This window comes from Rhineura floridana, chromosome 14 (genome assembly GCF_030035675.1).
Source record: "Rhineura floridana isolate rRhiFlo1 chromosome 14, rRhiFlo1.hap2, whole genome shotgun sequence".
In the NCBI taxonomy this organism is placed as follows: Eukaryota; Metazoa; Chordata; class Lepidosauria; order Squamata; family Rhineuridae; genus Rhineura; species Rhineura floridana.
This window is the reverse complement of record NC_084493.1, coordinates 36,390,258-36,404,903: the sequence shown is the minus strand read 5'-3', so window position 1 is coordinate 36,404,903 and position 14,646 is coordinate 36,390,258. Positions and strand designations below refer to the sequence as shown.

Here is a 14,646-nt window from a genome sequence, read left to right as displayed (position 1 = left end):
ATGTAAGTATATAAATAAATAAATAACCTTTTTACAGGTCAACTGTGAGGGCAACGTAAATTCAGACGCTCCTCCAATTTTTTTATAATCTCCTCAGCAACCGACCAATATTATAGATGAGGGAAAGAAGAAGGTGGGGGGGTGGGAAAGAAGAGAGCGCGAGATAAGACAGGAGGGGAAAGCGCCTCGAGCTGCCCGGGTCACGCGCGCAGCAGCCTATCGGAGGAAGAGGCGGCGGCGGCGGCGGCGCCCTGGGTCACGTGGGCGGCGGGCGTTGCTGGGGCTGTGCGCACTCCTCCCCCCCCCGTTCCCCCGGGCCCGCCTGAGCGACTGGCTGACGGACTGAGGAGCCTTCGCCCCCGGCCGCTCTATCCGCCGCCATGGTGCTGGAGTCGGTGGTGGCAGACCTGCTGAACCGCTTCCTGGGTGACTACGTGGAGAACCTGAACAAATCCCAGCTCAAGCTGGGCATCTGGGGGGGTAAGAGCGGCGCCCGGGATAATGAGGGACGGCGGGGGCGAGAGCGAGGAGAAGATGGCTGGCTGGCTGGCTGGCTGGTGAGGCCGGCTGCTTTACCTGCGGACGTGCCAGAGGGCGGGGGGATTCACCTGCTGCTGGCTGGACTCAAAAGGGGTCAGAGAGAGAGAGACTAGGAGGCTGGGCTCTCCCCTCCCTTCTCCCCCGTCTGTTACTGGGCTGCCGGCACCCTGTGGTTTGCGTGTTGCGCCCTTTCCTCGTGGCACCCTTAGGCTTCTTCTCCACTAGCGGTGTAGCTGTCCAGAGTCTTGGGTGTGTGTGTCGTAGACCCTTTACTTTTTTGGGAGCAGGGTCCCTATGTCTTCAGCATCCTATGAGCCAATCAGCATGAAAGGGAAATGTGTTAGCCACTGAGAAGAGTCTTCTAACATATTTCCTTGTTCTTTCCTGCTGATTGCAGCCAATCAGTGAAAGGAGGCAGGTCAGCCACTGAGAAGACTGTTCTCAGCAGCTAACACTCTTTCTTTTCATGCTGATTATCTCCTAGGGACCTCTGTTGTTGTGGAAGAAGGCATTAACATGGATTTCATTATCAACCCAGCAGTAAAATAAAGGCGGGGCATGGCTGTGACTATCATGAAGGGACCCTGCACCTCTGAATTTGCCACTATACTACTGTTCCCCACCCTAAGTTCTTGTTTGGACAGATCCTGTCTCTGCCTTCTGCTCATCAAGGGAGTTGGGTCTTCTGGTCTGTAGGCCAGCCTCCCCATTATCCACCAGCCAGTTTAGTTTCATCCTAAATTTCATCCTAAATTTCATCCTTAGTTTCATCAGACAAGACTGAGATGCTGTTGGTGGATGGTTTCTCTGATCGAATGGTGGATATATACCCTGTCCTGGATGGGGTTACACTCCCCCTAAAGGAACAGGTGCGTAGTCTGGGAGTCATCTTAGACTCTTCCCTCACACTTGAGGCTCATGTAGCCTCGGTGGCCCGGAATACGTTCTACCAACTTCGGTTGGTAGCCCAGCTACGTCCCTATCAGAGTAAGGAGGACCTCACATCAGTGGTACATGCTATGGTAACCTCGCGTCTGGACTACTGCAATGCGCTTTACGTAGGGCTACCTTTGAAGATGATTCGGAAGCTACAGCTAGTGCAAAATGCGGCGGCCAGACTGCTAACAAGAACTAAGCGGTCTGAGCATATAACACCTGTGCTAGCCCGTTTGCACTGGCTTCCAATATGCTTCCGGGCCAGATTCAAAGTGTTGGTACTTACCTATAAAGCCTTATACGGCGCGGGACCACGATATCTGTCGGAACGCCTCTCCCGATATGAACCGGCCCGTACACTACGGTCTACTACGAAGGCCCTCCTCCGGGTTCCGACTCATAGGGAAGCCCGGAGAGTGGTGACAAGATCTAGGGCCTTCTCAGTGGTGGCCCCCGAACTATGGAATGGTCTCCTCGAGGAGGTGCGCCTGGCGCCGACACTATCATCTTTTCGGCGCCAGGTTAAAACCTTTCTCTTCTCTGAGGCATTTTAATTCCTGTTAATTCTAAATTATTATATTTTGATTTTAGACTGTACAGTTTTTTGTACAGTTTTGTATTGTGATATACTGTATTGTGTTATTTTTATTGTATTTTTAATGTTCACCGCCCAGAGAGCTGTTGCTAGTCGGGCGGTATATAAGCTTAATAAAATAAATAAAATAAATAAAATCCTCTCTGTGATTGCTCCCCTCCTCCATTTTATGCCCCTTCTTCTCCTCTTTGAGTGTGTGGGTGGCTGTCTTCTGGTTAGTCAACCAGTTCCCTCCTCCTGTTTCCCCTCATTGCTCCCCCACCCTCCGTGACTGGGGTGTTGCTGTCCATGTCAGTTACATGTCTCTGATTCTGGCAGACCCCAGGCCTCCTTTTCTGAAGGAAAGGGTCTTATGGTTTTCCAACTGCTCTCGCCTTATACCCCTTCTTTCTAAAAATTGATTTCATCATATGTGTATTAGCAGATTAATCTGTCAATTTCAAATTTGCATATGGGCAAAAAAATACTTGTTATCTTTGTTTTAAGATGATGCACAGGTAACATGTCATAAGGTGCATGTTCTTAGGAGAAGCATTCCCTCCTCTGTGGGAGAAAAGAGGGAATGCTTCCTTTATGCTTAATTTGATCTTTAGGAGTGGATGAAATTGGAAGAGCTTTTGCAGGGAGTGCTATGGACCTGTAGCTGAAGGTGGTCTCTGTTTCTGTCTCCTTCCACCTTCTTTAACTTTTAATTGCACTTTCCAAATGAAACTAGAATGCTCTTGGGAAGGATGCTATGTGGTGATGTAGCATTGTTCCCATGTGGGCATTTCTGGGGGGAAGAGATGGCTGCTCTTGCCCTTGGGAGTCCTGTATATGCTATCTTGAATTCTGTGGAAGAAAGGCAGTATGTAATTATGGTGAGGTTAAATGATGCTAAGGGGCAAACAGTCCATGTTAAGTGGAATTTACGCACAAACAAGCTATAGTTTGCAAAACTGTCCTGGTAGAGGTAGCAGCTACTTCCCTTCTGAAGGTATAGGGATGGAGAATCTATAGCCCTCCAGTTGTTGTTGGACTATAATTCCTTTCATCCTTGACCATTCACCATGCTTGGCTGAGGCTGATGAGAACTGAGTTCTGTCTGGAGGCCACAGGTTTTCCATTTCTCATGTAGCATATGGAGTTAACAGCAAGGCAATTTTAGCTGGTGGAACTTACATGGGTAGTTGTTGCTAATTGTTTGCCTTTAACTTGTAGCAAAAGCAAGAAGAGTCTTGTTGAACCTTAAAGTGAATAAATTTATTATGATTAAAGAACTGGCAATCCCATCCCATATATACGGTCTGCCTAGTAAACGTCGCAAGACGTCACTGTAAGAGTCGGAAATGACTGGCAGTATAAGTGCGGGGACACCTTTACCTTTTATGGCATAAACTTCCATGGACTAGATTTCACTTCCATCAGATGGACTCTAGTTCATAAAAGTTTATGCCATATAAATTTGTTTGTCTTTAAGGGGCCACAGGTCACTTTGTCTGTTTGCAGCCAAAACAAATCAGCAAACAGAATTACTCACCCTACAAATTAAGAATTTTCAGATATTTCTTATTTTAGAGCTGAATGGAAATGGATTGCCTTCAAGTCGATCCCGACTTATGGCGACTCTGTGAATAGGGTTTTCATGGTAAGCGGTATTCAGAGGTGGTTTACCACTGCCTTCCTCTGACGCTGAGAGGCAGTGAACTGGCGGCCCAAGGTCACCCAGTGAGCTTCATGGCAATGTGGGGATTTGCACCCTTGTCTCCCAGGTCGTAGTCCAACACCTTAAGTTATCTTGGTTTTTACCAAGTGATGTTGTCAATACCAGTTGCCTTTCTATGCTGAGTCCAGGTAGCCCCTTAAGCCCAGAAATGGGGAGCCTGTGGCTCTCCAGATGATGTTGGGTTCCAGCTCTCCTCATCCCCAGCCATCATGACCAATGATCAGGGATGACAGGAGTTGTAATCCAACAAAATCTGGAGGGCCACAACTTCCTCTTCCTTGCCTTCAATGTATTATTATTACTAGGAAATATACCTGATTGTGAAATATTCCTGTTTTGTTGAGTAGACGTCCCTAGATAATAATGCCTCATGCAATGAAAACTAATTAAAATCAGATAATCATGCTTCTTTCTCAAAGAGCCATGTCTCCATAAAGTGCAACTTGGTTTCTTTTCTTTTAATTATAACGTTGGTGGCATTTAAGGTGTTTTGATATGCTAAATCCCTTCCATCATGGCAAGTCATAATAATAAATACAGGACATGGTCTGTTACCCTTTACTTATGTTTTCTCTCATCAGGAAAATATTTTTTCTGGCTCCTTTATATAGGAGATTAGTCTGATTCAAAGTGTTGAATAGAGGGTCATTGAGACAGTTTTGAGATTAAAAGTGTACACTTTAAACTTGCTATTGCTTTAAAATCTTATGTAAATTAAAAACCAATTTCTCTTAAAAAAAAAAAAACAATTTTATCCACCCAGCTCATTATTGCTTTATAAAGGGAAGTTTCTTTCCCTCCCTCCATTTTATGGGAAGAAAACTGAGGCTGGTGTCCTGGCTAGGTTACTCAGGGACTAGGTTGAATGTGGGGGCGTAGATCCATTTCTCCAAGTTGAAGTCTGGGTTTTTTTGCCACTATATCACATTGTTTTGGTGTTCCTTCCCCCTTTGAGAATATCTGTGTTGGAAGGTGTCCAAGCCAGTGCAAGCGCATAGAGTAGGGGTGGGGAACCTTTTTCAGCCCTATGACTTCATTCCCTCATGGGTACTGCATGTTAGCGGTGAGTGGAGCCAGAGTCAAAAGTGAGCGGAGGAACAAATGTGTCTGTTATCTGGATATAGCAGGCTCCATTCCAGCTACACAAAAGCCAAGAGTTTCTACGCATACACGTGCAAACACATTTCTCTCTGTTCTCCATCTAGGCAAGCAACAGACATTATTCACTAATAGACAAAAAACCTTGGTGGTTTAAAAACTTACCTATAGCCAACATATATTTCTATTTCTATATTTCAAAGGCATCCCTCTGGCTCAATGCCGATGTTCTTATGGCTGTTCTGCCATTGATGAGATTGATCACTATCTGCTCCATTGTCCCCTCTATGAACAACCTAGGCAAAAATTTTTAAAACCATTTTTAGAACCAATAGCACCTTACCCCAATGAGGTGAAGGTCAATATACTTTTATCGGACTACTCCAGGCCAGTTTCCCTTGCGGTTGCAAATTTTGCGATAGCCGCACAAAAATTGAGAGAGTGTTTTATCCATAGGTTAACAGACCCATAGGAAACCTTTTTTAAACATATTTCTGTATATGTGTCCGTATTTGTTTATGTATATGTATTTGCAAAAGGCTCATGGCTAAGATGCAATAAAGTTTGTATTTGTATTTGTATATTTCTATCAAACTTTTAAAGTGCAGGGAAATGGGGCAGCTATAGCGAATGCACCAGGGGAGCAGGAGACTTGACCTCCTCTCTGAAATACTGTATTGCCCTACAAATTTATAAACATGCCAGCCAAGTTTGGGTTGGTCTTTCACAGTCCAATCCACTTCCTGTGTAGCTTGAAAGAATTTGGTAACATGTGCCTCAGAGCATATGGTGAGTGGTGGCAACACCTGCAATCAACCCAAATAACAGAAACAAGACATGTGCTGTGCTGATCTTGTTTTAACAGGGAGGAAGCAACAATATTAAGACAGTTGATCAGATAGTCACTTTAAATATGTTTGATTTACTTTGCAATTTTGGTGAAGTTTCCTACAGGAAATTCTTTTCTTTTGCTTCTGTTTCTGTGAATATATGACATACAGCAACACTTTGCATAATTTACACTAAAAAGCAATTGCTGAATCTGCTGAATGGTCTCCAGTGGACAGGAAGAGTGACTCAGTTTGCACAAGATAAAACAGTGGGAGGTGAAATATATTCTAGCAAATTTCTAGGTGTGCTCTATGTTTTTAATTGCATATGCCCACCCTTCCTTGAGTAGTTTAAGCATAGCAGGCTGAACACAAGTATCTTAGGCAGACCAAGTTTGTTTTTTCCAACAGCTAAATTCATTGTGTAAGTAGCAACATAGTGTAATCTGTCTGATTTTACATCAAACTGGAGTTTCAGGTTCAACTGTTAATGTACCCAAAAGTCTAACCTCCAGTTTGAAACACAAAATGTTCTCTTCATCATCATATGACATTGACCAATAAAAAGGCTTTGAAATTAATAAAAAAAATTGACACAGATTTCTAGGATGAGTAATGAGAGAAATATACTTTTCTAGGTTAGATTCTCTGTAGAAACAGTAGTAACACAGGAAAGCAGCTCAGTAAGAACTGCAACAAACATACAAAAAAGTAATTATCCCTCTTTGAAGATACAGTCCTGATTGCAGGTGTTGCCACCACTCATCATATGCTCAGAGGCGCATGCTACCAAATTCTTCCAAGCTATACAGGAAGTGTGTGACCTTGGGCCAGTCACTGCCTCTCAGCCTCAGAGGGAGGCAATGGTAAGCCACCTCTGAATAACCGCTTACTATGAAAACCCTATTTGTAGGGTCGCCATAAGTCGGAATCGAAGGCAGTACATTTACATTTTTACAGTATCTCAGTGAGGAGGTCAGGTCTTCTGCTCCCCTGGTGCACTTGCTATAGCTTACTATAGACTTACATCTGAGTAGCTATAGTTTGGATTGTGCTGTTAATAAGGCTTGCCTAGGGATCCTCTGCAAAGATCCATTTCCAAGAAGGGTTGGCAACCCACTGCCTGCCTTTTAATGTGGCTGCTCCAAACGTATTTACAGACCTGACCCTTCACTGCAGGAGACGTTTGAGAAATGAATAAGAGTTAAGAAAATTCTTTACCTTTTTTTGCCTACCTTGTGAGCTGCTATAAACTCACTTTGATAGTCAACCCAATTCCAGTGAATAATAATTGACAGAGAGAAAAAACACATGGTTTGGTCTACCTTCACAGGCAGTAGCTTGGTAACAGCAGCAATTGAAGCCACACTTCCCAGTATGCAAATTCTCTTTTACCACTACTGGGCATAAAACAAACCATCATGCAAACAACAAGGTGCATCATCAGTGGGTTTAAGGGGGTTGAGTTGAGGACATGGAAACAGTGTTGTTGCTTCTATGGATGTAAAGGAGTAAGGTCAGAGGTAAATTAAATGCAAACAGAGAAAGAAAAATAAAATACAGTGATGATTTCCTAAATGCAGTACCACACCAACCACAACAAGATTCCTATGAGTAAGGCAGAAAACTCAGTATCCCGCAACCAGTCAGAGTTCCTAACCAAAATTTAAAAAATCCTGGCAGCCAGTCAGCCAAGGTCACAGAAATCCCCATGCAGCACAACCTGACCTGAGGACTGCAGTTGTGCAGAATGCTGTGGCACCCTATCATCACATAATACCTCTGCTCTGAAATATGTACTAGTTGCTGATTAGCTACCAGGCCAAGTTCAAGTTGTGTTTTCCATGTTACGGGTTCCACATAGTGCTACTTCTGCTCTTGTAAGAAATCAGTCCTTTAGTGTTGCAGCATCTACGCTTTGGAACTCCCTGCCTATTGACATTAAGCAGGCACTTTTTCATTGTACTTTTTTCAGCCCCTGCTAAAAACATTTTTGATTAGGCAAGCCTACTCAAGCATGTAGAAGCTACTATGTTTTTTATCTTTTTTAACTCTTTGTTGGTTTTATTGTTTTGAATGTTTAAAAATACTTGTCTTTTAACTGTTTTTGCCAATATTTTATGGTTTTAATTCCTTCTGTTAACCGCTTTGAGTGTTTTTTTTTACAATAAAGCGGTATATAAATGTTGTAAATAAAATACATCAATAAATTTTGGAGTCACTGTGGCCCTTAGGTGTCTTTCCTCTTTTAGGAACAAAGGAATCTGCATTATAAAGACACAGGTCATTTGGTACCATCTAGCTCAGTACTGATGACATGGACTAGCAGTGGCTCTCCAGGATTCCAGGCAATAGTCTTTCCCAGAAAGTGAATTTTGGACCTTTGCATGCAAAGCATGTGCCTTACCCCTGAGCTTCAGGCCTTCCCCTGTTTAAAAAAGTATCTTTTAAAACTGGTCTTTCCAAGTCAGTAATGAATGCAAAGCATGCCTAGGGCATATCCACACCATTCATTTAAAGCACATTCAACACACATTTGAAGCACATGAATCCCACTACAGAATCTTGGGAACTGTAGTTTGTTAAGGGTGGTGGGAAGTATAACTGTGAGGGGGAAGCTATACTTCCCAGGATCCTTTGGGGAAAGTCATGCACTCTGAATGCGAATTGGATGTCCTTTAAATGTATTATGTGGATCTGCATTACTTCATAAGCTTTGCCCACATATTAATCATTTTAATTAATTTTAAAATTGAATCAGCTGTCAAGTTTACTGGGTGTCCTTGGGTTACTCACTATCTCTTAGCCTAATCTGCCCCTCAGAGTGAAAACAGATGGGGGCCATGAACCCCCCAAGGAAGAAGGGCACACTTAAAATATAGAGGAAATAATCATGTACAACCATAGTGTGAAATCAGATACTTATTTGGACATAGTATGAAGAAATATTTATATAAGCATGACTGTCAAAGATGTTTATTATTTACACGACCTGTAAAGATATTTATAGTGCAATCCTACACATGTTTACTCAGAATCATGTCCCAATGTATTCGATGGGGCTTACTCAAACAGGGAAGCTTGCACAGAACTGCAACCTGAAGTGATAAGGAACTTCACTCAACCAAAACCAAAATTCAGAATCATGCCACTTTAACCTGTTTTGCAACTGTTTCATATTTGTTTTGTGGCTTGGTTTTCAACCCTATCTCAGAGGGTTGTTGGAAAGATTCCATATAAACACACACTGGAGATGTAAAAATTGATACACCCCATATAATAGTTTATTGTCAAAACCAGTTGGTCATTGCAGAACTTTTAAAAAAAATATCAGTAATTAGTTCCCTACATAATAAAAGTAGTGACACCTAAGTAAGCCCTGCTTAATTGCTTTAAAAATAGGGTTGGAGGGAGAGAGAAATATTTACGACACAAACACAATCCTTTGTTATATTCACTGAAAAGTCCCATTAATCCTAACCATGTGTAAGCCCTTCTGAATTCAGTGGGGTTTACTATGGGTTTGTGGTATTAGCATTGCAGCTTTATTCCCAGAAAAGCGAGTAAAGGATTTTAAAGCTTTATATTGGGAAGGTTTTCAAAAAAGCCTGTGAGTTAGACGAATGAACTGCTCTCTTCAACAGCCCAGGAAAATTTAAACTTGTTTGACTCATAATAATTAGAAAAGCAAAACACATTGTAATGGCATTTAGATGTCCTACACACAGAGAGACTTTTGCTACTGCTGAAAGTTATAAACTTACAGGATTTTCAGACAACGAGGAGTAAACAACAGGCCTTGCAATGGGTTCTAGCGAAAGAAAATCTCTTGTCATTCGCAACTCTGACTTCACTTATTGGCTACAAACTTGAAAGGATGGGGTTAGAGCAGCCACTTATGAGCTCATTTAATAGACATTGCGGGAGGCAGCGGCTGACATTTTGGTGTATATCGCTTGAACCAGACCACCTAAAAACTTATTTTTTAAAAAATGAAAGCTAAGAGTCCGGAGATTAAGATGACTTAGCCGGAGCGCTAGAGAGTACCTCAAAAATCTGGAGTCTCCTGGTGAAAACCAGAGATCTGACAACCCTAACTGGGCTACAGTATACAGCCACTCTCGTCGCTGTATAATCAAAGTACAAAGTTCCAATCAGGCAAAAGCACTCAGGGAAAGTGGGGAGCAGGTCTGATGAGGGGCATGGCCGGGGGAGAGTTCTGAGGGGTTGAAAGGCCTCATTCGCCATCAGGCCTGAGGTTCTCCATTGCTGACATATATTGACGATGGAGATCCCGGTTTTGGACACCATTTCTGCAGAACACTGAAAATGCAGTCAAAATGCAGTCTTGCTGTCAAAATGCAGAAGATGCAGTCAAATGGCTTTTATTTCTGCTTTCTTTGCTCAGTGAAGCCATACTGAGGAAAGATCAGCATTAAGTTCAACTGCAAGTTGTGGAAGCTTCCTTGTAAAAATGATCCTTGATTCTTATGCAATGGCTTTAGCTGTTTATTTTGGGTTGGTCTGAAGCAAGAAGAGTTGGTGGGGGGGAGGGTAAGAAAAGATCAAGTGTGGCCTTGAAAAACAGCTAGCGTGTTAATTATCTGGTGACTAAAAGGAACTATATGCATTATTTTGATAGAAGAAAAAGTATGTGAGTTACAGCCGTGAGTTGCTGGTAGGATGGTAACCTTTCAAAATGTTACTGTGTTGCAAATCAAATGTGTGTTTTCCCCCCTCATGGCTAGAGTGTTATCAGGGCTGAATCAAGGCTTTTTGTAGGGTGCAGTCAGATTATCAATTTAGATGAAAAAGATTCTTTTTCTTAAAGCATTTATTAAAAAACTGAATTGTTTTTACTACAATTTCCAGAATTGTTTGCTCATTTGAAAATATCTGCAGATTTAGTTTATTAATTAAAATTCATATGAACAACTAATTCATTCAACTTTATTTGAATGAAAGGCCTAGGGTGGTTTTTTTTGGCAATCTTAGGTGGTACACAGTGAGAATATAACTCTAACCTGCATCAGAATGGATCTTGGTGCTTAAGGTAATTGTGGGCTGCTTTCGTGGGCTGCATTTCCTAAGTCTTGTCACCTACTGCACCAAAAACAGTGGGTCTCCTAATCTTGCTATCTGAGGTAGCTGCATAGTCTGCCAACTCTGACTATTGTTTGAGCTTTGATATGTCATAAAAAGTTGATCTAGCCCAGCGATCACTAGCCCAGTGCCCCTTTGTAAGTGCTTGGAATGAGAGATTGACATTCTTAAAATTTTTGGTTCTGAGGGTTTAGTTAGTGTTAGTTAAGGCTGACAAGGGCAAAAATTGGTAGGGAAGCTTATCTTCTTGAATGTAGCTCCTGACATGCAAACCATATTTGCAAGGAGCCAGCCGTAAGTCATCCTTGGCTCACTGAGGGAAAATGTCTCCATATTTTCCTTAGTCATTAATATTGGCAAGATCAATGCATATTTAGAATTAGAGAGAGCTTGCTCTTTTGGGCGGTCATAAAAAGTTTGCAAGAAGCAAAATCCCCCCTTTCCCCTTGAAACTAGATTAACTAGAGTCTGTGGAATGTGCTCCCCAGTGAAGTCTGCCTGGGACATTCATTGACTTCTTTTTGGCTCTAGATAAAGACCCCCCCCCGCTTCAGATAGACTAGGACGATACTGTTTGTTGTTATTATCAACGTGCTGCCAAAGGTTTCTGTGGCTGTATGGAGCTGGCTGTTTTTTTATGGAATGATGTAATTTTTTTTTGTTTTAAACAGTGTTGTAAGTCAATTGGAGATCTTTGGGTAGCAAACAACTAACTATAATAATAATAATGATGATGATGATGATGATAATAATAATATACTGAATATTTTCAGTCCCATATCAGGGCATTGATGGGCAAAAACGACTCTCCCACATGTTTGGTTCCTCTTTTCTAGCATTCACACCCCTTCTTGGCTCTAGTCCCAATTCCACTTTCTCCTCGCCCCAGCCTTTCTTAGGACTGTGATCCTTCTTAATCAGGGATAATGTTGGAGAAGTGTTGTAGATTTGGCAACGTAATGGCATTGCAAAGCAAATTTAGTTTGAGGGCTGAAAACACTGCCCTTCCTCCTTGGGTGTCCAGCAATCAGCTGTAATGTGAACACTTGCCTCTGTTTGCAGCCCTTTTGAAAAATAGTTGAAAATGCAATTTATTTCATGGAGTGGAGATATTTGAAAAATGTGCTGTCTGTTTTGGTTCAGTACTACTTTAAATGATTACAAAAAGAAACTGTCCGTATTTCAGACGTACAGCTGCTTGATTATCTTGGTAAATGACAGTATTTTCCAAGATGTTTGTTACAAACTGAATCTCCCTAGCTCTTCTGGTAAAAGTGGGGAAATCCTTCTCAAATTTCCTTTTTTTGGCTTTAAAAGTGGTCAAAACTGGAGTAGTAGGAATTTTGAACGTTAAGTGTGTTTCTGAAGACTGGGACTGGGCTGCATATCACAGTAAATGAAAGTGAAAGACTTCAGCAGTGAACTTGCTGTGCTTTCTTCTTGCCCACGCTATGGGCACATTAGAGGCTTAAAACACAGCAAGGCTGTTTTTTCTTCTTGTGCTTCAGTTTGATTTTGCAAATCATGGTGTCTCTACCTGCCTGCTGTCTGTATTTGGTGTCCCCGTACCTCCATGCACCTCAACTCCTATTGGTGGAGCTTTCATTCCTCCAACTCCACCCCCCTGCAAATCATCTTGTTTCTCCTGGTGCTGACACTTTAAATAATCAAAGTGAGTGAAAGGAAACATCCCCCCTTTTTGTTTACAGAGACTGATGGGCAGAGAAGAGCAGGGATCTCTCTCCCCCCCTCCTCTTGTTGTAAAATGAATGAGACTTGCAGTCCTTTCTCATTTACCAGAGAGTAACCCCATTGAATTCAGTGCAGCTTACTTCTGAGTAGACATGGGTAGGATTTGATTGGGCAGGCGGTGGGTGGCAAATGGAATGCTCCTTTCTGAAACACACCCCACTGATGTCAGGCATGTAGGAAGACAGTTTCCACTGTATACACCTGGGATTCACCGCTCAGTTTTAAAGCTGGGATGAAGTTGGTTTTGTTTATACCACATCAAAATACAGTATTTCAGAAAAAACAAGTGGTTTGTGGGAGATGTCGTGTATACCTGGATTCAAAGAACAAGGGTGACTGCGTTTTAAGCCAGTAATGTGTCCCTATCCCCAGATTCAGTAAAATGCTGCCAAAATACCATGCGTTTTTAAAACTGAAAAAGCTATCAGACCTTTAAAAGAAATTATCCTTTTCATTGTTCTAGAATAGAACAGGTGAGACCTACAACAAAATGCTCTGTTGTGCCATGTTCCTGTTGAGTGCCCCCATTCAGAATACTCTATTCTATACTCCTTCTGTTTTCCATTGTTTGTCTCCAGTTAATTAGCATTCTGTGGCTACTGAGCATACTTAGTCCTCATTGGGCTGTTTTTGGGGGATTTTCCCTTGATTTAAAAAAAAATCTTTTTACTTCTGCACACCTTGAGGTTCCCTCAAGACTGTTGATTCCTTCTTTCTGTGTATGGATGGTGCCCTTTTGGCTTTGTAAGGAATGGCACCAGAACAAGGGTTCTCAGACTGTGGTCTGTGAGCTTCATTCTTGTGGTCTGCAGGATATTTGTGGCTGAAGGTGGGTTGTAGCACATCCATCTCAGTAAATATTCATACTGATTTTTAATTATATTTTAATTGCTTTTCTTATATTACGTTTTACTATATTACAATTTGAATTCTATGCAATACAATAACATACAATATATAAGATATAAAAGAAGCAATAAAAATACAATTGAAATCATACAGCATCTAGGACAGTGCAATGCAATTGCTACAACAGGCAGAAAAACCATTAAGTGGTCCATTGAGACTCTTGGCAATTTTCAAGTGGTCTGTGGGGGGAAAAAATTGGGAAGCCCTGCACTAGAAGAATTGAGATCGCTATGAGTAAATGTGTATGTGCATATAGTTTATAGTCAATAAAGATATCTTGATATCTGGTTTCTTTCACTTTATAGGTAATGTGGCACTTGATAACTTGCTGATAAAGGAGAATGCACTGGTAAGCCATCTGTAATCATTACAAGAAATGCTTGTTTGCTTTTACAATGTGGGCCAAAACAAGTTCAATCAAACTTAAAAAGTAGCTGTAGTTGATACATATTTTAGAGTGACTTAAGAGAACTGGATTTTAAAAAATCCTTAATTTTGATTGTAGGCCTTAGAATCATCCTGTAGATTTTATGTAAAGAAAAATTATAATTAATAATAAAATACGTGATATCAAAGCAGTGCTCAGTAATAATAAAATACGAGATATCAAAGCTCAAGAGAAGAGCTATGTTATTTAATTTTGATTCCCATCCTAAAGAGCACATAATGAAAAACAAAATATCATTTTTGGTCTTAATTGTTGTAATTTATATACATTTCATAATGTTCTCTTCCCCCACAAAGCTAATAAGGCGTGGTGGTGTGACACAACTGGGAAAATAGTCTAGGTGGGAAAGGGTTAAAATCTCCCTCACCCAGCTGAGCCAGTACTCACTATCCCCTCCTTGCCATCTCCTGTCTAATTTTAAGCTTTAAATAAGATGTTGGGAGATTCAGTCACGGATCCCTGTATCATGTGTAAATTGGGCCCTGCTCTGATTTGTCTATTAAAGTCAGTGGGGCTAAAGTAGCTTAAGTACTTCAGTAAGTGAACTGTGAGCCAGAGTGCCTACATGCTCTTACGTCCAATACTTAACTGCATGCACATTTAAGTTTACATGTGAAGAAGAGGTAGTCTTGCTGCAAGGTTCTCCCCACTCAGCAGGGGAATTATTAGCCTTGACAGAAATGAAACACTTTTTTGTTGTTGTTATGTTTAAAAATGAGCATGTCATTGG

The 14,646-nt window shown here is 41.5% G+C and overlaps 1 protein-coding gene across 2 annotated transcripts in view; it reads left to right on the top strand.

Moving 5' to 3' along the window:
• Nucleotides 1–242: 242 nt before the first annotated feature.
• The window catches only part of VPS13C (vacuolar protein sorting 13 homolog C), a 225,398-nt gene continuing 210,994 nt past the window's right edge, over nt 243–14,646 (top strand). For both annotated transcript variants that reach the window (XM_061595881.1, XM_061595880.1), the window contains exons 1-2: nt 243–480; nt 13,774–13,817. In XM_061595881.1, the coding sequence (XP_061451865.1) occupies nt 381–480; nt 13,774–13,817 (144 nt within the window). In that variant the 5' untranslated portion in view covers nt 243–380. The remainder of the gene's footprint in view (nt 481–13,773; nt 13,818–14,646) is intronic.